This window comes from Cornus florida, unplaced genomic scaffold (genome assembly GCF_030987335.1).
Source record: "Cornus florida cultivar Cherokee Brave unplaced genomic scaffold, ASM3098733v1 CherokeeBrave_3.0.0_Hap2_Chr05, whole genome shotgun sequence".
Classification (NCBI taxonomy): Eukaryota; Viridiplantae; Streptophyta; class Magnoliopsida; order Cornales; family Cornaceae; genus Cornus; species Cornus florida.
The window spans coordinates 78,778,153-78,806,136 of record NW_026775575.1 but is presented as its reverse complement, the minus strand read 5'-3'; the positions used below and the strand labels follow the sequence as shown (position 1 = coordinate 78,806,136).

Genomic DNA, 27,984 nt, shown 5'->3' with positions numbered 1-27,984 from the left:
TGGTGGAGTGGTGGGGTAGTATTTTTCCCGTTATATAAAGGGATCACCATTCATCAAATTAATTCAGTAGTACAGTAATGGCAGCTACACAGTCACAACAGCTGAAGAGCAACTTGGACGGCACAATCTCCCGCGATTCAGAAATGCAGATGTCAGATTCCGGTTTTAACAAAGCGGTTGGATCACCTTCCCCTTCATCATAGGTTTCTCTCATGTCATATTCAACCATATGTGTATATCACAGACATATTTTTAAGACGTCTTTTTGTTCTATTGCAGCAACTATGACAGGCTTGACACTAGCCTCAGGTGGTGTGATGGCCAATCTTATTGTTTATCTCATTGGCAAATTCAATGTAAAGAGCACCGATGCTGCCCAAATTTCTAACGTGGTTGGTGGTTGCATCAGTCTATTTCCAGTGATCGGAGCGATTATTGCGGACTGTTTTCTAGGCTGCTTCTCTGTCATCTCCATTTCTTCTTTTATCTCTTTGCTGGGAAGTGGTGACAATTATATATATATATATATATATATATATATGTATCAGTTTCGATCACTTTCTTCTTGATACAAATCATTATATTGCTAGTTGAATTATAATATTCAATTTTTATGAACTACGTAAAAAAAGACAGGTTTGTACGTGCACTTGATTGTGTTGACTTACTTATTTGCAACTTAAACTACTACTAACAATACCTGTGTGTTCCCCAACTGAAAATTAATTGCCTACTCTATATTTTTTTCCATACATATGAGAGAGGATAATAATTCACTTTCTTATAAATGTTTCATAAGAAAAAACAAGGGCTATTCAATATAAGAAACTGTACTTCATAATCAAATGAAACTGCGAATAATTAAGAACTAATCTAGTTTGGTTCATATAAATTAAAATGTGTAATGTTATGTTTCGCGAAATCGAATCGGCACCATAAATTTGGTATTGAAAAAAAAAAATTAATACAAAATTTGAATTAAACTTACTGCGATCCCAAATCTAAAACACCAATTAAATATTCCCGTAAGTAAAATTATATGAGATTCTAGTTTCATTATTACGTTCATGCATCTTGAATTCCTTTTCTTTCTTTTTCTCTCTCTCTCTGTCTTCCCCTCTTAATTTTCGTTATAACCAATAAATTTAAGCTTTAACCTCAGAATTCATTCCACACGTTGGAGTTTTCTCTTTTTACAGAGATAATGTTTTGTTATATATATATATTGGGATAAATTACAAAGAAAATGTAACTAGTACAATAAGCAGGTACTATGCATGATGTACTTTCTAGTGTATTAAACTAAACAGATCTCAATGAGTTGACTCAAGTAAGTAAATCACTCGGTTTTGGTATTCATGAAGTATTAAATCTAAGATTTGTCTCTTTTTGAGTGTAAATAATTCTTTGACTGGGGTGTGAGTATCAGCTAGGGAAAAAATTTTGCCATTTTTCATTTTTTCAAAAATTTGTCTCTTTCAAATTTTTTGCCATTTTTCATTTTTTCAAAAATTTTGTCGTAGCAAGGTCATTTTTATCTTTTCACGTTGTGCGAACCAGACACTACAGGGTGTGCCGGTTGTGTCCGAGAGTTGTTTGGAACATTCCATTGAGTTCAAAACTCTTTGAAATGTAAGGGTAATCATTTTTGCATTTTTTAATTTTTCGGCCCGAACGGTCCTGTGTGAAACTCACTACCGGAATTGTTGCATACGGGTATTTTAGTTAGGTCCATATGCATTATATTTATTTTTATTTGTTGTGTTTTAAGTGGTTGTAAATTAAATGTGTACATATGTATATGTGTGGTGTAGATTAAAAGATAAAAGAAAAAGAGAAAAGAAAAGAAAAATAGGTGGGCCCCACCATTTCATTAAACCATCACCTAAAGGCCATTTACAGGCCATCAGTTCTCTCTCTCTCTCTACTATGATTTTTCTCGCTCCCTTTTGGTTCTATTTTTCTTTTTCTTTTTGTTACAAATTCAAGCTTTGATTTCTCCCTCATTTGTCGGAATTTTTAAGTGCCGTTTACGGCAAATCGAAACCCACAACAAGATCTTCAAATCCATACCAGCAATTTCAGCTTTTGGCCACTCTAAGAAGTCCAAAAATTGAGACCCATTTTGAGGGTTTGAGGTGAAAATTGGGGCTTTTGGCTTAGATTGAGGTAGGGGTTTCTAACCCACATTTTCTTGTTTCTTTGTGAGTTAATTTCATGTAATTATTGTTAATTTGTCTAATTGATGATAATTATCCTAGAATGATTTTGTTGTAATGTATAAAATTCATGATTTTATATATACATGTTGATTTGTGTGAAAAGCATGCTTAAGTGTTGATTTCCTATGCCTATTGTATTACTAATTGCTAGAAATGATATATGTAAGCATGTATAAATTTTTTAGAATTTCTTGTGAAGCATGCTTTATTTGAATTAACTTGCCTTAAAAATGATATAATTGTTGTAATTGAAATCTATGCTTATATGTGTTGATGAAATTATGTGAAAAACATGCTTGGATGTTAATTTTCATGCCTGCGGTGTCTACTATTTCTCTAGAAATTACTATGAAGGAGTATTTTAAATTGTATTATATGAAATTACTTTATGCTCATATTGTTGGAGAAATATGTTACATGCATTTCATAGCATTAGGCATGAATAAAAAGGGTGAAGTGTTTTGAAATGAAAGCGAAAGGAGATTTTGGGAAGAAATTTGAGAAAACGGTTTTGAGAAAACCCGGACACCAAGGGGGTACCGAGGGTCCGTGGCGTTAATGTAGCCTAGAGGAAATTAGGGAGATCACCCTAGCGTGATTGAGTTATCTGGGTCCCAAATAACGCCGCGAGGGTACCAAGGGTCAAAGATAGTAACCAATCATTCTCTCGTCGCTAAGGGGTTACCGAAGGGGGTTATATTAATGGTTTGAAAAATGATGAATGGAAGTAATTTTGAAAATGGGGAGTGACACTTATAGTATCACATATCATGGTACGGCGTTGTTATTTTAGAATTGGAATTAATGTTGTGTTCCTTCCCGGCATAGTATGACCCCGTTTCTTATTTCTATTCATTGTTTGGATTTACTAGGTCACAAGATGTATGTCTTAGGCACCACTTACTGAGCAATTTACACACCCCTTATATTTAATATTTTTTTCAGGACACGGATGACAAGTGGTGGACGGCGCTCCTCCACAGGGTTTGATGGGTTAGTAGACCATTTTGACATACCTTATAGCTATAATCCCATTTTATTTATTTATTTATTTGTTATTACTTATTTTTTTATATAAATTCGAAATGACACGTATAATATGTATTGATGTAGGAAAGAATGGTGTTGTCTCTAGCTAACCTTGGGTTTGGTTAAGGACCCGGCAAACGGTTCAGACCTACGGGTTCGGGTCGTTACAAATTTAGTATCAGAGTGATGGTTCGAATACCATTAGGACGACGGGTAGAGGTTTATTTAGGTTTGCATTGGGAAGTTGAATTGCATGATTATGTGCTACGTGTTAAAGTGTTTAAATGTTTGCGAAGCATGCTTACTTTCTTACCTGTTTATTTCCTTACATGAATCACAAGCTTATATGTTGTCTGTGTGTAACACTGACTTAAATGATCCAAGAGTAGATGTTATGTTTTCAGTATGTAATTGTTTAGCAGGCGCGTTTTTATGTTGTATTAGTTCTGCGAGTTATCCCTTACAACTGGGAAAGGTCTTAGCATTGTGAGCATGGGTGATGTGAATAACACAATCTTTTAAGTCTGGTTTGATCTGGACGTGTTATTTCATTAGGAGTCTTTTCCCTAGAGACTAGTAACGGTGGAAGGGTCTGATCTTAGACGTCTTCCAGGACGGAAGTCCTCATTTTCTTGCACGGGCGAGAGTTTGTGTTGTGTTTCCTCTGTGTAGTGAATGGGCTCTTGGGATGTTGGATTAGTAGGGTATGGTGTGTGAGTCATAGGATCCATTTGTGATACCCCACGGATCCGAGACACGGGTATCACAGTTGGTATCAGAGCATATATTAAACACGTAAGTTTCAATTATTAATTAGTTAAACCCTAGAGACTATCTAGGTGCACAGAACACAAGCCAAAAGGGAAAGAGGAAGATAAGAACTTGCCTATACAGTTTTATAAACAAAACCTTATCGCCGTTGTTCTAAACTTTTCGGCAACCACTGCAATAATGTCTAACCTCCTAATACTTCTGCCCTTTCCTTCTCCTAGGTTTGGCCTTGAAACCTTAGTTGAGAACTCACAAACTTGCTCTGTTCTCTCAAAACCTCACTCTGTAACTCTCTGTATCTATGTTACGTGAGTAGGGTTTTTCCAACCCTTAATACAGATTATAACTATGTATATATAGGCGTAAAAATCCTAAACCCTAATCCTTGTTTAATTAGAGAAAGAGCCCTAATTCTAATCCTAGCCGGCCCATGAAACTATCTCTATTACCATAGTGCGGCTTACCTATACGTGAATTGCAACCCAAAGTTAACTGTAACCTAAAACATAATTAAATTAAATCCAATTAAATAATTAAAGACACTTAACCAATTAATTCCAATTAAATAACCCAATTAATCAATTAAAACACTTAAACAATTAATTCCAATTAAATAACCCAATTAATCAATTAAAACACTTAAATAATTAAATCAAATAATAAATAAAAACAATTAAACCAAAAAAAGAAAAAAATCACCCAAAAATACAATAAAATAATAAATAAAATGCCGAGACTATCCTTTTAAAATTAGGGGTATTACACCATTCATGTAAGCAAAGTTGATTAGATATCATAGAACGTGAAGTGGTATGTAGTGTGTGACTTGTAAGGTTCAAGTGTTATACGGGTTAAGCAAGGGTTGTATTTAGGTTTTTATTTAGAAGTTCACTGATATTTAAGGTTGAAAGTTTGTCTCTTAGATTGTCGTTTTGGGAGTATGAGTTAAGGTTGATCTTGAGTTGGCGACGAGATAAGTAGGTTGCACCTTTTGTTTTGATTTCTAGTGAGAAAGACATAAGTTTAATGTGGTGTTGTTTGGTGACCATAGAGTGTTGGTCACAGATTGTGTTGAGCCAAGATGAGGAATGACCTCTTGGGCTTGAGGTCTGTTTTATTTGATTTCTTTGTTTTGTGGCACTGTAGGTGGGTGTGCGTGAGCCTGTGCAGGTGGCACCAGAAGGCTACCACACTGGGCGAGCTGCGGGCACACAACTCAGATGAAATCGATGTGGACATTCCATTGTGTTGGATGGTAATTGTAGCGATTGGTTAGGAAATGATAGTGTTGGGGGTGTAAGAGTTATATACCCTTTTGTTTGGTCAGATAGGTTAGTCGTAGGTATGACTTGAGTGTCCAGTTTGATACCAATGAGAGACCATTGTTTGGTAATTGTCGTAGAGTGTAATTTGTATGGTTGACCGTTTGACATGGTGTCTGTTGTCCCTCTTAGGGATTGTTCCTGTAGCGTTGCCGCGTAGGATTCCTATTTTCTTGTAGCGGGTTGTTGACTATAGTGACGGGTATCATGAGTGATGTGTGTTTTCATGTTGAGTTAGTATCACTTTTGAAAGAACGGTTGGTAGTGGAGACTTGTTGTTTCCAAGGGATTGGAGTTGTATAGTTATTTTGGGAAGGATGATTATAGGGGTATCAGTACTTGAGGTTCCTGTATTGTAGAGCAAGTTAGTTTAGGGGTGATCCTAGTATTCAGGAAGACAATGGTGATTAATCGCATTATTGATGGTTTTAAGGAGACACTTGGGTGTTGACCATTTTGGATTTTTATGCTCATTTTTTTTTTGAGGATTTGTTGGCATGGCATTGCCGTGTGGATGTTCTTTTCTAGTGGTAAATAGTGGTTGTTATAAGGAGTAGTAAGAGTTATGTTTGTTCTTTGTTTACGATGATATTATCTTAAGGATGTTTGGAGAAAAATCTTTTAGTAATGACTTGAAGGTCTGATGGGATAATAGGTTTGAACGGTTGTTGGAATGAATGACAGTGGAGGTGTTATGATGCCATGGTGTGATGTTTAGTGCTGATGCGCAGGATGGTTTCAGGTATGATCCGAGGATGGATTAGGGATTGTGAGTTGTTTGTCGTGTGTTGTCAGATAGGTGATGGGGTTACGTGTCAGTTGAAGTGATTGGGGACAGCTTAGTTTCTTGAGCTAGTGAGAGCGGTGTTGCTAGATAGGCACTTTTTTCCTTTGACGAGTCATAGGTTGATGTGATTGGTGTCACGAGTCTTGTTCCTTGTGTTTGTGTGACGTGAGTGTTGGTGCTCTTATCTGATTGGTTTTGGTTAGCATGGGTGTTGTGGGGTAGCGTATGTGAGGTTCCGATGTCGATTGTGTATGACGGTCCGTTTGTGGTGAGGTCGCCTAGAGTTGTGGTCGTAGTCCTATATGTGTTTCTAGTCAGTTTTCCTCCTTGTGAGCAAGGAGTTCACTTCATTTCTGATGAGATTGGGTGACCATGGTCTGATGATTGGTGAGTAGTGTGTGACAGGGTATCAGGTGTATTCCGGTGAGAGTGGTCGGTCTTTTGTGAAAGTGGAGTTTGTTATCCTTTTTGTTGTTCTATATTATTGGAGAAATATATTACATGCATTTCATAGCATTGGGCATGAATAAAAGGGGTGAAGTGTTTGGAAATGAAAGTGAAAGGGGATTTTGGGAAGAAATTTGAGAAAACTTTTTGAGAAAACCCGGACGCCAAGGGGGTACCGAGGGTCCGTGGCGTTAATGTAGCCTAGAGGGAACTAGGGAGATCGCCATAGCGTGATTGAGCTATCTGGGCCCCAAATGACGCCGCGGGGGTACCAAGGGTCAGGGACAATAGCCAATCATTCTCTCGTCGCTGAGGGGTTACCGAAGGGGGTTACATTAACGGTTTGAAAAATGATGAATGGAAGTGATTTTGAAAATGGGGAGCGACATTCATGGCATCACATATCATGGTACGACGTTGTTATTTTGGAATTGGAATTAATGTTGTGTTCCTTCCCGGTATAGTATGACCCCGTTTCTTATTTCTATTTATTGTTTGGATTCACGAGGTCACAAGAGGTGTGTCTTAGGCACCACCTACTGAACAATTTGCTTAATCCTTATATTTAATATTTTTTTCAGGACACGGATGACAAGTGGCGGACGACGCTCCTCTACAAGGTTCGATGGATTAGTAGACCGTTTTGACATACCTTGTAGCTTTAATCTCATTTTATTATTTATTTATTTATTTATTTCTTATTACTTATTTTTTTAATAAATCCGGAATGACACGTATAATATGTATTGACGTAGGAAAGAATGGTGCTATCACTAGTTGACCTCAGGTTCGGTTAAGGACCCGGTTAACGGTTCGGACCTACGGGTTCGAGTTGTTACAAAAAATATGTATTAAAATAAACATAATGAAGAGTTCCTAGAATATAATTCTATTTTTAATGCTAGTATATATATGGTGGAGTTCTATAATGGGTGGATGTTTGCTCATTTACTCAAAAATTTAAGTTATTGGGTAGTGTTGTATGCCCATTCATTTATACCCAATCATTCTCCCATTCGGATCCGATATGGGACAAATCTCCCCTTATAACATTCTCTCACACCCGAACTTGTAACTCCCTCGTTGCGGTAGGGCCACTCTGCCTACCCGGGTGGCTCAGTTGGACGCCTTCCGGGTTAGGTACTTGGCGTGACACTAAATTAAGGACTGAATTTATTAGCTCTGATACCAACTGCAAGGGGCCATTTATCCAAAAGTTTAAGCTGTTGGGTAGTGCTGAATACCTACCCATTTATACCCAATCACTCATTCATACGGATCTGATGTGAGACAGATCTCTCTTGTAACAAGTCCACATAAACCTGGGTCATCGAATGAAAAGAATTATTCAAATGCTATTGTCCAAATAAATAAATACCACAAAACCAGTATCACATTTTCATCAAAAGCTAACATAATGATATACACTTCAAGGGAATGGTCCTTTTCCTTCTTACCGCCACAGTCGATTCATTGAAACCTTCAACATGTGGAAATGGATCAATCTTATGCAAAATTCCATCTAAAATCCAATTCACAGTCTTATATGCCATTATAACACTTATATTAATAGGTGTCGGGGGCATACGGTTCACTATAGCAACAATGGGAGCGAACCAATTTGATGATCCCAAGCATCATGGGATTTTCTTTAACTGGTTCTTCTTCACCTTCTACATTTCTGGAGTTGTAAGTGCAACAACTATTGTCTACGTTGAGGATAACGTAAGTTGGGCAATAGGGGTTGGCCTGTGTGTTGAGTTTGCATGCAGCGAAATTGTTGTGGAATATAATATGGATAGATAACCTAGAGGATTGGTTAATAAATTCAACTTGCTCTTTTATCCAAGAAATAAAACTAAAATCAAATCATAAAGCAAAAATAAAAGTGCAAGTAAAGTAAATAGAGTTTGAGAGATGACACCAGGATTTTAGTGAGGAAACCCCAATTTGTAGAATAGACCAATTGTAACAAGAAAAACCTCGTTGGACTAAGCAGTCCTGAGATAAACGATCCACTATGTTTGAAACAAAGTATACCGAACTTTGATTTAGTCTCACACCCTATCGTTCTATAAAAAATCAATCGCTGACAATCCCTGACTTTGCGACTCCCCCGTCCAATAGCTCTCGACCTCAGACTTACTCTTGATCTCTGTAGAAGAGTTGTAGGTAGATCAAACAACACTCTATGAATGTTTTGACCCTTTCAAAGTGTGATCACTTCACTCCTTTTCTTCTATATCTGAATTTGACGAAGAACGAATGAATTCTACTTTTCGGAATTTCTGAATCTTTAATTATACTCCAATTCCGATAAGATAGAGAACAACACTACTAAATCACTCTTATGTTTATGTGTGTGCTATCAAAAATAAAATCAGAAAAATTAGATTAATTTTCTGAATAAAAATCTCTCTTAAAAGGCTCTCAATTATATCTGGATTTTTTATGCAAAAGCCACCAATAAACCTATGTATATGACAAGGTTTATATAGAGTGTAGAATGTCTTAGTCCTTCTGAAAATATGGAAAAAATCATGCATAGGACTTGGAAGGAAGTTTAGTCCAAAAAGGAATCAAACAGAGCAAAAATGAAAGTTTAGTCCACTGGTACTTTATTAGGCATAACAATAGGAGTCCAATCCAGCTTAGTAATCCTTCAAACTCTAACCATGGATCGTCACATTGGGCCACATTTCAAAATCCCCGCTGGGTCCATCCTAGTCATTTCATTCATCTCCTCCTGCATCTCTCTCACCGTCATCGACTGATTCCTTACCCCACGTGGCAAAAGCTAATCTTCGACACCACTCCAACGTATTGGGCTTCGCCACGTGCTAAATGTACTTAGCATGGCTGTGTCAGCCCTAGTGGAGTCCAAGCCGCTTGATATAGCTCGGGCCCACCAAGTCCAAGACCAGCCCGGTTCCACGGTGCCAATGTTGGCCTTGAGGCTCCTTCCACAGCTAGTCATTGTTGGTATCAGCGAAGCATTTCATTTTCCGGGACAAGTTGCATTGTACTATCATGAATTTCCGGTGTCGTTAAGAAGCATGGCAACTGCAATGATCGCGATGATTATGGGGATAGGTTATTATTTAAGCACGGCCGTGATTGATTTGTGTAGGAGGGTAACTGGATGGTTACTGGATAATGTAACTAATGGGAGACTAGATAACGTATATTGGATGTTGACTGTAGTTGGGGTATTAAACTTTGGTTATCATTTAGTATGTGCTAGGTTGTACAAGTATAGAAATGTTGAGAAGATTGAGGATGATAATTCTAGCTATTACAAGTGATGTTGTTGATAGCAAAAAATGAAAGGGCTTTGATGTATCTACCTACTGTTCCTCAATATATATTTGTTTATCTAATTAAATAACAAAAATCAGTAATCAGTGAGAATTATACTGTGTTTTGACATGATAGATCAATTGTTTGGTATTATGATACTTTTCTCTGGTGGGTTGCTGGTATTAGGATTTGTAGCGCAATCAAATTCACCATCAGGCAAGGGCGGATTCAGGATTTTTAGGTGGGGTGGGTTAACATTAAACATTAATACTTTGGACCTTTATTTTAGTATGGTGGCTGAGTTTACTTGGACTTCATTGAATTTTTGGAGTGGACTAATATTATTAATTTTTTTTTTTAATTTTTTGGACTGGGTTAATATAATAGTATAGTAAAAAAAAAATTTTGGGATGGGCTACAGCCCACCTTTGCCTACCCCTGTATCTGCCCCTGACATCAGGCATCTATAAAGAGATTATATCCACAGTACTCTTTTGATACATTGATGTATACTTGTTTATCTTGTGATACATTGATGGATTTCACATCATTAAATAACAAAATCAGTAGTATTGTGAGAAACATACTATGTTTTAACAAATGTATGGTATTATGATACCTTTTTCTACTGGGTTGCTGGCATATGGATTTGTAGCGCAATGAATATATACATATATGTTGCATTTTAGAGTATTTAATCGGTATTTTAAATTTAAAATTAAAAAAAATTAATCTAAAATTTAACTAAATTTATTTTAAATTCAAATCTAAGCCTCTATTTGGTGTTCCAAAATATAGCAATACATTAATCGGGACTCGCTGATATCGATAGATGGATCAAAATTCTCTTCTATACCGTTATTTTACCTCTTCTGAACATGAGATGGGGCGAGAGAATGGCTTTGAGTCAGTGATTGCAACTCTTGCCTCTCCTGCTACTGCCACTGCCAAAGAGATGGGCATTCTAGGTGTGGGCTCAAGCGCAACGACAAAACCAGCTTTTGCCGCGTGGGGTCATCCACCCTATTGAAATGTGTGCGGCACAAAATTTTTACTAGTTCTCCATATGTAGACCAGCACCCGTTGAAGTTTTAGTATTCACACTCTTGTCCCTCGATTTATCATTTTTTCACTCTGTTTATTTGTATGGATATATATTTCTCCGGCCAATAGATACTCTCCTGTTCCAATTTAGATGTCACTTTTGAAGAGTAGAAATTTTTTAGAGGACAAGTGGGACATGCCTTGTCCCTTGAAAAGTTACTAATTTGCTCCTCAAAGTTTTAAATATTCAAATTTGAAATTTTAAACTTCAAGGACATAAATGAAAGGATGTAAAATATATTGTTTGAAAAATAATAGTGACAATTATTTTGGGATAGATCAAAAAAAAAACTGTGACATTTTTTGTTTGAAATAGAAGGAATAATATTTTCTTCTTCTCATAATAATTGTCATGTTTTGAGAACCGTAATTCACATGACACTTATTATGTAACGATAAGAGTGCAAAATTTGATCAGGGTCATTAAAAAAGGATTACAATTGGTTGGGTGAGTGAGTTAAAAGTGCCGCATCATCCCACTGGTAAATTGTCTATCCATTTTTGTGTCGAGCAGTGTTAAAAGGTGACACTTCAAGCATATAACACGAGTCTTAAGACGATAGGGCCCTAATTCTCGCTATGTGCTGAATATATTTAAGTATTTTCAAACATTAAAGCATTATACTCCCTTTTTAATTGTCCACCTTGTAGACTGTGATTCACATGGATAATTAAAAAAGTTTAATTGTTCACCTCGTAGACTGTGATTCACGTGGACAATTAAAAAGGGACGAAAATAGTATATATATACAGAGTGGGCCCAACGTGGGCCTAGATGCAATAGCCCTAATAAAAACAAGTCCACTAAAAGCATGATAATAAATTGAGCAACTACCGACCTGACCCAACAATTGCACTAATTGTGAACTTGAAAACAGCTGTTAGTTACGGCTAGTTGTATCCTTTACCAGTGGTTATTCTGAATGGAACTCCGCTGGACTGAGGCCATGAACGGCGAAGCAAGGAGCAATCAAGAGGGACTCCGCTCAATCACTCCGGCGATCGACTAATCTGGAGACATAGGTGGTGGGTGACTTGGAGCTGGGAGGAGATCCATTCACTGGCCAGCTCTAAAGAGGAACCCGTTCGATGATCGATCCCAAAGTTTCAGAGATGGAGACGATTACAGATTGCAAGATAACAGACGGATTGGGTGGAAGGACGCCACAGTAAAGGTTCGAATGTCATATTCTGTCCATTTTTAAGGCTTGTGTTGCTGCCCTGTAAGTGTCCTGGCTCGACCAGAAATGGACCATACAAGTTTTTTATTTATTTATTTTTTTATTTTTTAGCATCAGGAACTTACCTAGGCAGAGCCTTACCCAAGAATACACCGAGTAAGTCGGAGAAATTGAAATACTTGATAAGAATCGAACACTGATCGATTGAATGCTAGTCTCAAGCACCTACCATCACTGCCAAGCCCCCGGGCAGACAAGTTACTAGTGGGATGCTGTCACACTCTTTCACTGATCAAACCAATTGTTATTCTTGTAATCATTGTGAACAGTATTTTTATGATTTATCGGCGAAAGGGATATACAATTATGAAGGGAAAAAAAAAAGGGAAATTGTTGCTGAGTTATAATATAAATACTTGAGTTTTTTTATTTTTATTTTTATTTTATTGACTTAAAAATTACATTTACCTCTATTGAAATTGTAATTCTATCCAGAAGAAATTATTGGACATACCAGATTGTGGACAATGTAATACATTGTCTAATGATGAAAAATTATTGGCTACTTCAGAGTAGGACTGTGCGACAGTTTAGTACCCCTGCCCGATAGAAAATAATTGAAATAAAGATGTTTTTTGTTTTTGTTTTTGTTTTGGTTTTCTGTTTTTTAACTATGGTTGTGTAAGGCCACTGAGGACCCTAGTTCCAAAAGGGGATATTGTGAAATCTCACATTGTTTGGGAGAGAAGTTCTTGACATTTATATATATATATACATACTCTTTCACTTTGAAAATTGAAGAAATATTGTGCAAAACAAACAATATCTATATAGGCTAGACGGGTCACTCTGATGTATAATTTGCCGAAACCTACGCTCGCACCATATGTAAGTACTATGATACCATGCAAAATGACTATTTTACCCCTCTACTAACTAAAAGGACATTATTGACCTCACCTTTCATGTTTAAAAGACCAAACAGTTTCGAATATTTTATAAATAAAGATGGGTGCGAGGGGTTCAGAGAGAAAGAACAAAGAGAAAAAATGTAAGGGGTTTATGGATGAATGTTGTGAGGAGAGGGGAGAGTATATGTAATTCCCGAGTGTATATATGTAGTCTCAAAAAAGATGATGAGTGAGTGAGTGGGGTTTTGATATGTGATTGTATATTTTCTTTCTTGATTCATAATAGTAAAATCTCTCTCTCATGAATGTAACCCTAGAGTTCGGTGAATTACGTAAAATATTATGTTGTGCATGAATATGCATGATTATTAGCTTCACATATATTTGTATTGATGTGATAATACTTTCACTGCACATGATAAATTAAAATTTTAACTCTCAATAATAATCAACTATTGAGTGGGTCAAAGGAAGTTAAATTTTTTCCTAACAAGACATGATGTTCTACTTACATTATAATTCAATGCCACATGCAAAATATATTCTCCTATATTTAACATCGATGGTGCACACTTATATTATAATTCAATGCAACATGCAACATGTATTCTCGTATATTTAACATCGATGGTGCACCGTTTTTTTTTTAGTTAAAGATTGATGGTGCATTTCTTTAATTCAAATAAATGCTCGGCCGTCCAAAGCGAATCTTTCCACGTAATACAGCCATGTTATTTTACTGCTTTGAGACACATTCATCATCAGCCAGTACAACCATGATTATTTAAATACACCCGTCTGAATTTTTGGTTCGACAAAGAGAGTAGGATTGAAGGTACGCCACTAGTGGTTGCTATGAGACTAATGGTAAAGGATCACCTACCCATGAGACTAATTTGAGTAGCACACCAGTAATGGTTGCTACACAGTCACAACAGCTGAATAGCAACTTGGAGGGCACAATCTCCGGCGACTCAGAAGTGCAGATGTCGGTTTCCAGCAGCGAACGAGGCGGTTGGATCACATTCCCTTTCATCATAGGTCTCTCTCATCTCATATTCAACTATATTTGTGTGTATATATATTATATTTTTGTCGCAGCGACATATTTATACGTGGTGTTTTTGTTCAATATTGCAGCAACCATGTCAGGCTTGACACTAGCCTCTGGTGGAGTGATGGCGAATCTTATTGTTTATCTTATTGGGGAATTCAATGTGAAGAGCATCGATGCTGCCCAAATTTATAACGTGGTTCACGGTTGCACCAGTTTATTTCCGGTCATCGGAGCCATTATTGCCGACTCTTTTTTAGGCTGTTTTTCTGTCATCTCCTTTTCTTCTTTTATCTCTTTGCTGGTAAGTTGTGACAGTAATATATAGTGTCAAATTCACTTTCTTCTTACTACTTAATTACTAGTCATCAATTCATCATATTTTTCTCTTTTAATTATAATATTCAGCTTTTATGAACTAAAAAATGATAGGTTTGTCCACTTGATTGTATTCATGAAAAACATATTATATTAGTTAATATAAGAAAATGTACTAATTAATCAACCATGAAACTGCGAATACTTCAAGAACTAATGACAACAATTTTGTAAACTGATCGAAATCACTACTTTTAAGATTATATATATATTTAAGTTCTTCACCCGAAAAGTAGAATTCCTTACTCTATCTATATGTTCCATACATATATATGATAGATGATAACAATTCATGCACTATATATGTGATAAATGTTTCATAAGAGGAAAAGGGAACATTTAAATATAAGAAACTGTACTAATCAACCATGAAACTGCGAGTAACTAAGAATTAATTCTAGCTTTGTTCCTGTAATGAAGTGTGTGTAAAATTATATGGGTCTTTTTTCCCTTAATTTTGGTTATAGCTATTAAATTTAAGCTTCAATTAACCTCAGAGTTATTCAGTCCATACGTGAATTATTCTTTGCAAGAAAATGTTACTAGAACGGACAAGCTGGTAATATACTTTCTAGGTTGATGTGTATCCAAACACATTAAAAAAACATGATGAAGAGACCCTAGTAATTATTGGAATTCGTTCATTCAAGGTATATCTAATTTATTTATTTATTTTCTCTCCAAATAAAATGCTATTGTTCAAATAAGTATCACAAAACCAGTAGCATATAATTTTCATTATCAGCCAACATCAACACTTGCAGGGCATGGTCCTTTTAGTCCTAACAGCGACACTGGATTCCTTGAGACCTCCACCATGTGAAATTGGATCAATCTTGTGCACAACCCCGTCAAAAATCCAATTCGCAGTCCTATATGCAGGTATAGCACTCGTATCAATAGGTGTCGGGGGCACACGCTACACTATCACAACGATGGGAGCGAACCAATTTGATGATTCCGGGAACCATGCAATCTTCTTTAATTGGTTCTTTTTCGCCATGTACACCTCTTCAGTGGTCAGTCTAACAGCTATTGTCTATGTCGAGGATAATGTGAGTTGGACAATGGGATTTGTTCTGTGTGCCGCGGTTAATGTAATTGGCTTAGCCATTTTTTTGCTGGGAAACCGTTACTATCGTCACATTAAGCCAAAAGGGAGCCCTTTCTCAGATTTAGCTCGGGTTTTCATTGCCGCCATTAGAAAGAGGAAGGTCTTTGTTTCATCCAGGAGTGAGGATTATTACAATGATCATGATGAGATGGAAAGGATGATGCCAACTGCACCAACTAAAAGCTTCAAGTAAGGATACATTTTGAATTACATCCAATTAACAATAATTATGCTATACTATGTAGTGTTCTTAAAAAATCCAAAGATAACAATTAATCTTTTAATGCAGATGCTTAAATCGCGCAGCGCTGAAAACAGAAAAAGACGTACAATTAGATGGCACAATCACAAAATCCTGGAGGCTATGCAGTGTGCAACAAGTAGAAGATCTGAAGACCTTAATTAGAATTTTCCCACTATGGTCCACAGGTATTTTCTTATGGACCACAATGGGGGTCCAAGGCAGCTTAGTAATCCTCCAAACTCTAACCATGGACCGTCACATTGGCCCTCATTTCAAAATTCCACCTGGGTCCATCCTAGTTACTGTATTCATCTCCACCTCCTTCTCTCTCGCCCTCATTGACCGATTCCTATGCCCCACGTGGCAAAAGCTAACTCATCGATCTCCGACACCACTCCAACGTCTTGGGCTCGGCCACGTGTTATGTGTAATTAGCATGGTTGTGTCAGCCTTAGTGGAGTCCAAGCGGCTTGATATAGCCCAGGCCCACCAACTCCAAGACCAGCCCGGTTCCACAGTGCCAATGTTGGCCTTGTGGCTCCTTCCACAACTAGTCATTGCTGGTATCGGTGAGGCTTTTCATTTTCCGGGACAAGTTGCTTTGTACTATCAGGAATTTCCGGTGTCTTTAAGAAGCATGGCAACTGCAATGATCGCGATGATTGCGGGGATAGGTTTTTATCTAAGTACGGCCATCATTGATTTGGCTCGGAAGGTAACTGGATGGTTACCGGATAATATAAATAATGGGAGGCTAGATAATGTGTATTGGATGTTGGTTGTAGTTGGGGTGTTAAACTTTGGTTATTATTTAGTATGTGCAAGGTCGTACAAGTATACAAGTGTTGAGAAGGTTGAGGATGATAATTCTAGCTCTTACAAGTGACGTTGATCCTACAAAATGAAGGAGGTTTAATGTAACTACCCACTGTGTTCCTCAATAAATAGATATATATATATATATATATATATATATATATATATATGACAATTCTAGCTCTTATAATGTCGATCATACAAAACCAAGGGGCTTTAATGTATTTACGTACTGCTAATATATCTCTATTTATCTTGTGATACCTTCATTGATTTCACATCATCAAATGACAATTAAAATCTGTAGTGTGAGAAACATCTTATGTTTTGCCTCTGTTTTTGACACATCATTTGTAAAGCATGAGGTGTGGCAGTGTGGCCACCACTATCAATCCTAGGTTCATTTCTACTTTCCAAACTCACTACTAACTGTTGTCGCGAAAAAAATAAATAAATAAATAAATAAAATAAATTGTATAGTATGTAGGATAATTTTTTTTCGATTTTATGTTCGAAGTATGCTAATGACGTGATAATTTTAATTGTTGATCATAAATTGTGGACTATTGTTATTGGTGTGGCATAACCTGTTGATTATTTGACCAAGTTACATAGATCATTGTAAATAATGTGGATCATTGTAGACCCACACTTGTCATAGCTATGGCGGGCCCAATTTAAAATAATTCACATTATATACCACAATATGCTGCACTCAATTTAATTATTGTTCAGATTTGTCTATGATATCAAGCCACACACTCATTTTATGTTTGGTTGTATCTGTCAAAGTCATTATCAAACTAACTTTGAGTTGATTACCATCTTGGGAAGAGATGGAATTCGTGTGAGAGATGAGAGATGCATTCAGAGAGTGAAAAACAATTTAGAAAGTTCCCTTTGTAGATAGGGTATTTATTATCAATTCATGTACGTATCTCTCTACGCACTAAGCAAACTTAAGATGCAACCAACAATGATTGATACGACACTTCTTTGGGTTTTGATAGATGAATCTTCTTTAGGTTTTGGTCGATAAATTTTCTTAGGGTTTCGACCCTTAGTGTTTCGATCGTGTTTTGTTTTGAAGTTAAAAAGAGAGAAAGACAATGAATGATTAGAGCATTCCCGGTACTAGAATTTATTTACATTGTACACTTTACAAAAAGTGTGATGCCACGTTAGCAATTGTGCTGACATAATTCTACACTTATTTTGAAGAACTTAAAACTCCATTATGCACCATTGTTTACGGTTTACATTATATACAATCACTTTTATTATTTTATATATACAATTACACCACCACACACTATTACTTTTTCATTTTATATATACAACATCCACTTTTTTTGCATCTGTCAGAGGCTACTCATTTCCACACATTTGGAGTGGCAAGTGTACAATGTGTGATGGGGACCGCAAGTGTACAATGCGCACAAGAGAAGCTTTGATTCTACAGAGACTTAGATATTGTACAAATCGGCCATGCGCTGGAATGCTCTAAGGGTTTGGCTACAATCATCTTCAGGGGTGAGGTGCGACTGAGACGACTGGTTAGGTGTTGTGATAGGGGTGAGAGAATAAGTGGGGCAATGGAATGAAGTGTTGAATTGCACAAGGGTTGGTTTGGTCATTTCATTTTACTAAGTTTTTTCAATAAAATCTTGTTATTATATTGGTGGGAAAAATTGTCATTTCAGGTCAACCTATGCATCTAATAGTACAATTATGACAAAGGGCGTGACGCGAGTGAGTGTAGGTTTTGCCGAATTATACATATGTGTGATATAAGAAATGCCTTGTATTATTATTAATATTACGACACTAGTTAGCTTTTCTGATCAGCTTTTCTAGCATTTCTTTAATTCAAATAAATAGCCATCCGTCTATAACGAATCTTTGCAGCTGGCAATCCATCGAAGTCACATTGATTGTCTGGTTCAACAAACGCGATAATTTAAATATCTATTTGAATCAGGAAAATAAATAAATAAATAAATATATATATATATATATATATATATATAGAGAGAGAGACACTCGAATCTTTGGTTTGACAAAAAGAGGACCACTAGTGGGTGGGGTAGTATTTGTCACGTTATATGGTAAAGAGGATAACACCTACCCATGAAATTAATTTGAGTGGTACACTGGAAATGGCTGCTACACAATCACAACAGCTGAATAGCAAATTGGAGGGCACAATCTCCGGCGATGCAGAAGTGCAGATGTCAGATTCCGGTAGCGAACGAGGCGGTTGGTTCACATTCCCCTTCATCATAGGTCTCTCTCATCTCATATTCAACTATATGTGTGTATATTATACGTTGCACCAACATATTTATACGTGGTCTTTTTGTTCAATATTGCAGCAACAATGGCAGGCTTGACACTAGCCTCTCAGGGTGCGACGGCGAATCTTATTGTTTATCTTATTGGGAAATTCAATGTGAAGAGCATCGATGCTGCCCAAATTGTTAACGTGGTTCATGGCTGCAACAGTCTATTTCCGGTCATCGGAGCCATTATTGCCGACTCTTTTTTAGGCTGTTATTGTGTCATCTCCATTTCCTCTTTCATCTCTTTGCTGGTAAGTGGTGAAAATAATATATGGTATCAGATATATTCACTTTCTTCTCACGACTAAATTACTAATCATCAATTCATCATATTGCTCTTTTAATTATAATATTTAACTTTTATGAACTAAAAAAAAGATAACAATTCATGCACCTCAGAGTATTAAGAAACTGGACTAATTAATAAACCATGAAACTGCAAATAATTAAGAACTAATAACAATATTTTTGTAACCCAAAATCACTACATGTAAGAATATCTTTAAATTCTTCACCCAAAAATTAGTTGCTTATTCCATACATATGAGAGATGATAAATGTTTCATAAGAGGAAAAAGGGACAATTATTAATAAGAAACTGCACTAATCAAGCATGAAACTGAACTAAGAATTAAATCTAGTTTGGTTCATGTAATGAAGTGTATGTAAAATTATATGGGGTTCTAGTTTCATCACTAAGCTCAAGCATATGTAGTTCCTTTTGTTCTTTTTGACATGTTTTTCCTTAATTGTGGTTATAGCTATTAAATTGTTATTGTCCAAATAAATACCACAAAATTAACAAGTATCATATAATTTCCATTATCAGTCAACATCAACACTTGCAGGGGATTGTCCTTTTAGTCCTGACGGCGACACTCGATTCCTTGACACCTCCACCATGTGAAATTGGATCGATCTGGTGCACAACCCCATCAAAAAGCCAATTCGCCGTCCTGTATGCAGGTATAGCACTTGTATCAGTAGGTGTCGGGGGCACACGCTTCACTATTGCAACGATGGGAGCGAACCAACTTGATGATTCCACGGATCATGCAATCTTCTTTAATTGGTTCTTCTTCACCATGTACACCTCTTCAATTGTCAGCCTAACAGCTATTGTCTATGTTGAGGATAATGTGAGTTGGACAATGGGGTTTGTCTTATGTGCCGTGGTTAATCTAATTGGCTTAGCCAAAAGGGAGCCCTTTCTTGGATTTAGCTCAGGTTTTCATTGCCGCCATTAGAAAGAGGAAGGTCTTTCTTTCATCCAGAAGTGAGGATTATTACAATGATCGTGATGAGATGGAAAGGATGATGCCAACAGCGCCAACTAAAAGCTTCAAGTAAGGATACATTTTGAATTATTACTTAATTTTTTAATATATGTTTGTGTTTCAAAACGGTAACGTAAAAAGCTAATAGAAGAGAACATTAGATTCAATTAACAATAATTATGCTATGTTCTTCATTTTAATTTGTGTCAGGTGCTTAAATCGTGCAGCACTGAAAACAGAGGAGGACATACCATTAGATGGAACAATCACAAGATCATGGAGGCTATGCACTGTGCAACAAGTAGAAGATCTGAAGACTTTAATCAGAATATTCCCACTATGGTCCACTAGTATTTTATTAAGCACCACAATTGGGATTCAATCCAGCTTAGTAATTCTCCAAACTCTAACCATGGACCGTCACGTTGGACCTCATTTCAAAATCTCTGCCGGGTCCATCCTAGTTTTTGTAATAATCTCCAGCTCCATCTCTCTCACCCTCATTGACCGATTCCTATGTCCCATGTGGCAAAAGCTAACTCGTCGATCTCCGACGCCCCTCCAACGTATCGGGCTCGGCCATATGCTAAATGTACTTGGCATGGTTGTGTCAGCCCTAGTGGAGTCCAAGCGGCTTGAGATAGCTCGAGCTCACCATGTCCAAGACCAGCCCGGTTCCATGGTGCCAATGGTGGCCTTGTGGCTCCTTCCACAGCTGGTTATTGTTGGCATTGGTGAAGCATTTCATTTTCCGGCACAAGTTACATTGTACTATCAGGAATTTCCGGTGTCTTTAAAAAGCACCGCAACTGCTATGATCGCGATGCTTATTGGGATAGGTTTTTATTTAAGTACGGCCGTGATTGATCTGGTTCAGAGGGTAACCGAATGGTTACCGGATAATATAAACAATGGGAAGCTAGATAATATGTATTGGATGTTGGCTGTGGTTGGGGTGTTGAACTTTGGTTATTATTTAGCATGTGCAAGGTCGTACAAGTATAGAAGTGTTGAGAGGGTTGGGGATGATAGTTCTAGCTCTTACAAGTGATGTTGATCATACAACGAAGAGGCTTTAATGTATCTACGTACTGCTAATATATATCTATTTATCGTGTGATACATTCATTGATTTCACATTCATTAAATAACAATTAAAATCTGTAGTGTGAGAAACATCTTATGTTTTGCCTCTGTTTTTGGCATGGTGGATCATTTCAAGTGTTTTACCAGAGAGATCTGACAGGTTAAGAAAAAATAAAGAAATTTCATTTAGAAGCAAAAAACAGTTTGAGCAATTTTATGCTTGTATATTATTTATCAAGGATTAGATCAGACGAAGATTCAAAGAAAAGGTTAGAATTCACTTAGAACAATATCGACAAAGTGAATGATATTTGAGGGTACAAATAAAATTTCAAAAAAGTTTGGGGGGCCATGGCGGCATATGGCCTCAACCGTCATCCATCAACAAAAAAAAAAAGTACTATGACACCATGCAAAATTACTATTTTACCCCTCCTAACTAAAAAGACATTCTTGACCTCACTTTTCACATTTAAAACACTATATTGCCTCAACTTTACCTTTTTAATTGGACAAAACTACCCCTATTTCCCTTTCATCTGTAAGACGCATAATCTTAACTATATGTATATACTTTTCCCACTTCCATATTTGTATCATAATCTCATCTATACATGTATGCATATTGTGGTATTCAACCCCTATTTCTCATCTCATTTCTTAAACATCTCAAATCCAATATCACAGTCGCTAACACTAATATATGCATATAAATGAAAACTCATATATATATATATATATATATATATATATATATATATATATATAGAGAGAGAGAGAGAAACAAAAGTTTGCATACTTATCGTAGCCATGGCGGGTCTAATATGAATTTATTCACATTATTCACTACCATATGTTGCTTTCAAATTTGTTTTTGTTAAGATTTGTTTATAATATCAAGCCAATAATTCATTTTATGTTTGATTAATGTATCTATCAAAGCATTATCAAACTAAATTTGAATTGATTCCCAAATTGGGAAGAGATGGCATCCATTGTGAGGGAATCTGTAACAACCCGAAGCGGGGGTCCGAATCGCTAACTGGGTCTTTAACGGGACCCCAGGACACACTAAGGGTAAAATGGTCATTTTAAAATATGAGAGGGTAATTTGCCTTTAAACTAGTCAAATGAAGTTAAAATAGCCATTTTAGTTGTTCCATTATGTTTGATGAGGTTCTACGGTCATTGGACACGATTTTCCAAAAATGCTTTTACCGATCCAAGGAAAATTCCAACACTGTTCCACTAAAATGGCTATAACTCTTAACATGAATGGAATTTGAAGATGAGGTTGGTTTCATTGGAAAGCTAACCTAAAATCCTTGAAAATGGGCTCAAGAATGACCCTATTTGGATTTGGAACGAAGAAGTTATGACGGTACGAAGTTAAGTGGTCAAAGCTGATAAAACTGTGGAGGGCAAAAAGCCCCCTGGAGGCTTTGAACCGGTTCCCAAACTTGGTACCGGTTTCACATGGGCAGAATGCCTAAACATAAACTAAACACCCCTTGAACCGGTTCCAGAATGATGTACTGGTTCCCCAAGTCCATAACCTAAAAATTTTACCCAGAAAGGCCTAAAACTGATACACATACATGTGGGCATTCCTTAGGTCCATTGATGACCTTATTTAAAGTCTAAACCTATCCCCAAAATCATATATATAACAATGAAAATTAACACAACTAGATACCAATACATGCACATGAAACCATACATGTGTCCACTATAATATCTAAACTTAAATAGGTCCGTAATACATCAAAATATGGCCTTAAGGCCTTACATGGATTTCAAAAAATTTACTTATATCATGAGATACAAAATGACACCGAATACAATTTACAACAAAGGGTAGTATATACATCAAGCACAAAAGAAGTCTAAGTCTCTTTCAACTCGACCAAGCTTGTGGTGGATTATAGTTCGCCACTTCTTTTCCCAAACCTGAAAACGTTAATAATAAAGGGGTGAGCATAAACTCAGTAGGAAGTGTCTAAGACACACTTCTTATGACCCCGTGAATCTACGCAAGGAATAAGCAAAAAGTAAACGAGATCATACCATAGTGAATACATATCAACAACCACAACGATAAGTATATAATAAATGTCATCAAATCCAAAACACACCATAAATGCTAATGAAATGCAATGTCATGCAAATGCCGCTCCCCATTTTCGAAACATTTCCGTTTCAACCTTCAAACCGTTAGTGTAATCCAACCCAAGGCACCTCCAAGGCGTCACGAAAGGAGGATTGGCTAACTATCTACAACCACAAGGCACCTCCAAGGCATCGCATCCGGCCTAGTTAGCTCAACCACGCTAGGGTTTCTCCCTAGTCCCCTCTAGACTACACTAATACCACGGACCACTAGGTGCCTCCTCGGCGTCCGGTTTTCGCAAACACTTTTAGAAAATATTTTTCCCCCCAATCAATTCCTTTGCCTTTAAAACATTTTTTCCCTTTTTCTTTCCCAATGGATGTGTAAATGCTTCATGCTTCACAAATTGCCGTCATCTCATAAAATTCAATCTTACAATATAGCATGTTTGCGATACCCCTGGATTTCCGGATGCAGGTTGGCTAGGCCCACGCCTAATTACCCGAGGATATCAAACCAATTAGCAATAAACAAACACATAATACACTTAAGATAAACAGAAATAAATAAAATTGCTGAAAAGAAACTAAAATGATAATCCAGAACTGAAACTTTAGAATAAATTTTATAAATAAAAAACTATTCCGATACATTCAACTTCTCCATTTCTAATACAACTCGGGAATCCATTTAGTGGATCTCTAATAAAAGTCCAACACTGAAACAACAACTGAAAGAAATCCAATGCTAAACCATGAAGAAAACTCCTACGTCGTCGGAAGAATGAGTCAGGCCCACGAACCGTCTATTACCTAAAAAATAATAGTGGGTCAGGCCCATGAATAAGTTCTATCCTAACTGCAATTCAAACAGAGACCCGATATGCAGATACATCCTAGATGCCTCAACCATATCTATTTAGTCCGTAAATATATATATATATATATATATATATATATCCATACTACAAGACTCTCACTGGACTATGATGAGGGTCTTAACCTGAATAGAAGGCAACATGCAAAACGCACCTGAGTGGGCATGACTACCTAAGCCTAACAAGGTATACCTCAACCAACATAGCCAGCTACGCATTCTACTGCATATACACTCCCTAACCAACGATCCTGAGACTCAAGTACATATCGCGGTACTATAAATTATATATATATAAATTCCATCCAAATGCAATGTTGTGTTGGTCAACTGTTCGTCGTCCAGACACGACATATAATTAGGATTTAAATGTTTTAATCAAATCCCTATCCTTCCTAATACAGAAATATAAACAACCATCCAATATGTCGTTCAACTGTTTTAGTTGACAGGATATGAAACGATGTAAGATTTAACTATTTTACTTAATCAATTCAATATATATGAATGGGTAGGAATTAGCGTTTTGATCTAATTCGTCCCTCTATATGCCACCGTCCCATACCGGTGCATATAATGCATATGATCTATAATGATGCAACACTTTAAACAGTACATCAAATAAAATCCACATAATCCATATAGTTGATAAAAACAGAATTTAAACAGTTCATCAACTAAAAACCTATAATAATATCCATGAAATTGACGAGACAAAGTTTAATCGTTCGTCAATTTAAAATCCAGAATCCATCCATGTAATTGATGAGACAAGATTTAATAGTTTATCAATTCAAAATCTAGTATACATCCATGTAATTGACAGAATATAATTTACTAATTCTTCAATTAAAACCCAGACTAGCATCCATATAATTGATAGAAAATATGTAATTAATTCTTCAATTAAATTCAGGAGAAACATAACATAATCTAATATGTATAAGACCCTATCATGCATCCAAAATAACTTTAAAAATTCTACTCCAGTTATTTAGGTTGCTAAAATAAATATAAGCAACTAAATACTTTACAACCGTCAACTGTGTGTGGCATTGCTTAAAACTTCCACTCGGTGAAAACCCTTAGCATATAGAGATAAATTATGCCCTGTGGGTTCAATTACAACATAATATCATGTTTAGAGTCCATGCTACAATCCTTTAAATTTTTAAAACAAGATTAAACAATTCAGTCCTTCATATCCGTTAGTAGCGTGCAAAGTTGCTTATTTTTATACTGTTTATTCTATTTGCTCTATGGATCAAATTATGAAATTAGGGAGTTTAAAATCCCTTGAAATTACTTTTAAAATCCTCAGTCCAGTCCTTGAAACAATTCAGAATCCCAAACACGCCCAAAACAGTGTCCAAACAGTTCCGGAACGCAACCAAACAAGGCCAAACCAAGGGAGCCTACTTTCTAATCAACAGAGCAGGCTCTATGCACCTTAGAGCCAGCTCCCTAGCCCTTAGAGCCAGCTCTATGAAGGGGGGAGCCGGCTCCCAACCTCCTGGAGCCGGCTCTCTCCTCCTTTGAGAGCTCTGGTCCACTTTTCCTCCGTTTTCGACCATCTGCTTCATCTCCGGCCGCTTCCAACCTTACTGTGCTTCATCTAAACTAATCTTAACAGTCTATTATATATCTAGAATTATCCCAGTCCTTTGTTTATTACAGTGAGACTTAATACAATAATTAAAACAGTACAAATTTATATGCTTTAAAACAGACGACGAACACCAAAGTTGGAAGAATTATTTCAGACAAGATAAACACATATAGATGATCAAGTTAACATATTATAAACATGCAAGATTCATTTAATGATTAATTAAAACCCTAGAGACTATCTAGGTATGTACAGAACACAGGCCAACGGGATAGAGAAAGAAAAGAACTTATCTCTTAGTTTTGAATTGAAACCTTAACCATCTTCTTCCTAGGTTCTTCCAGCAATCGTGATTGCCGTCAAGGACTCCTCTGCTCTGGTTCTAACCCTTGAACAGCCCACAACCTTCATCCTTGGTCCAGCCTAATTCTTTGGTCAAAACCCTTATCCCCTTCTCTTAGTTTATTTCTTAACACTCTCTATTTGTGCACAAGGGTTTAATGATTTCTAACCGTAAGCCGACGTCTAATGTAATACTTATATAGGCTTAAGGAAAACCTAATTTTAATTCTTAGGGAAGACGGAAAAGAAAAATAAAATAAAGCTACACTAAGTCGGCTAACCCGTAAGCATATACAAAACCCTAGAATTATATTACACCCTATATAATGAATACAAATATAATTCAGTTGTTAATAATAATTATTAATCCACATATACATATATACCCATATATACATGTACACATCCATGGGTATTAACCGTGCCCATTTACTCCATACCATCCAATCCCATTCTTAATAAATTAAACATCTTAATTGAAATAATTTATTTAACCATTCAAGATAAGTCACTTATTTTTTATAATTTCAATTAAACAGACAATGCCAGTCAAACAAACAAATTAATTTAACCCATTAACGAACGTCAACATAAACACATAATTCAATAACCATAAAGAAAATCAATTACCAATTTAAACAATTAACAATTAAACAAATAACATGAACTCACATAAACACATATCCACATAAATACCTAAAATACAATAATTAAATTTCAATTAAGTCCTTTTTAAAATTAGGGGTATTACAATGTTTAACAAGGAAATTCTACTAGAATATAACATGCTTACTAACGCCCAAAATTTCAGCAACTAAACATATGGAATTAAAAACACAACCATTTAAGCACGATTCTCAATTAAAATTTAACAACCATAAACTCACAAATCACTTTTACATGCAAGCTCACATGGATACACAATATTTATATACTACACTATAGCAATTAATCAAAGAACTACCCCAATTTTAGCATGTTGTACATCAATTATAAGAAGATAAGTCACAAGAATCAAAGATTGAGTGGATTAGAACACCCTTGCCTCCAAAAATGAGAAAACCCCCAAATTAAGCCCAAATTTCAAAATTTCTAGGGTTGGCCAAATGAGAAATTGCTTACATCAATGTGTAGATCTTGATGTGTTCTCCGTTTTGCGGCAAATGGCACCAAAAATCTCCAAATGGTTGGAGAGAAATCAAAGATTGAAGTTATAAAGAAAAAGGAAAAAGAAAAAGTGAAGAAATGAGAGGATGGAGAGAGCTTACGGGAGAAGGGGAGAAAATAAGACCAAACATGGTCTCATGACCACTAAAATGGGTGATGGTGGGCCCCCTCCAAATTTTTTTTTTCTTTTTTTCTTTTTAACATTAATTTCCACCACAAATCCATATATATAGGCTACTTATATTACAACCAAACAAAATGACACACAACCATATAACTATGCATGGAATGCAATGGACCCAAAATAAAATCCCCGTACGCAATAATTCCGGTTGCGGGTCTTACCCGGGACCTTCGGGCCCAAAAAACGGAAAAATGCCGAAATGGCAACCTTTGCATTTCAAAGACTCATGAACTCAATGAAATACCTCAAGCAGCTCTCGAACACACCCTACACACTCCACGGTGTCTAGCACGCAAAACGAGAAAAGACGA

At 36.4% G+C, this 27,984-nt stretch overlaps 2 protein-coding genes, 1 long non-coding RNA gene and 1 pseudogene across 3 annotated transcripts; all 4 read left to right on the top strand.

The window, feature by feature from the left end:
- The first annotated feature begins 1,635 nt into the window (after nt 1-1,635).
- Nucleotides 1,636-7,482, top strand: LOC132307011 (uncharacterized). The gene is made up of 3 exons (XR_009482152.1): nt 1,636-2,169; nt 3,168-3,215; nt 7,160-7,482. It is a non-coding gene; the product is annotated as an uncharacterized LOC132307011 (long non-coding RNA).
- A 1,703-nt stretch (nt 7,483-9,185) lies between these two features.
- LOC132307010 (protein NRT1/ PTR FAMILY 2.6-like) lies at nt 9,186-9,972 on the top strand. Its single transcript, XM_059804660.1, has one exon. The coding sequence runs from the start codon at nt 9,434-9,436 to the stop codon at nt 9,881-9,883; it is 450 nt and encodes a 149-aa protein (XP_059660643.1). The 5' UTR covers nt 9,186-9,433; the 3' UTR covers nt 9,884-9,972.
- A 1,823-nt stretch (nt 9,973-11,795) lies between these two features.
- LOC132307009 (protein NRT1/ PTR FAMILY 2.7-like) lies at nt 11,796-17,206 on the top strand. Its single transcript, XM_059804659.1, has 4 exons — nt 11,796-14,115; nt 14,215-14,432; nt 15,271-15,809; nt 15,910-17,206. The coding sequence occupies exons 1-4, from the start codon at nt 13,989-13,991 to the stop codon at nt 16,748-16,750; spliced, it is 1,725 nt and encodes a 574-aa protein (XP_059660642.1). The 5' UTR covers nt 11,796-13,988; the 3' UTR covers nt 16,751-17,206.
- A 1,590-nt stretch (nt 17,207-18,796) lies between these two features.
- Nucleotides 18,797-21,436, top strand: LOC132307008 (protein NRT1/ PTR FAMILY 2.7-like; annotated as a pseudogene).
- Nucleotides 21,437-27,984: the final 6,548 nt, after the last annotated feature.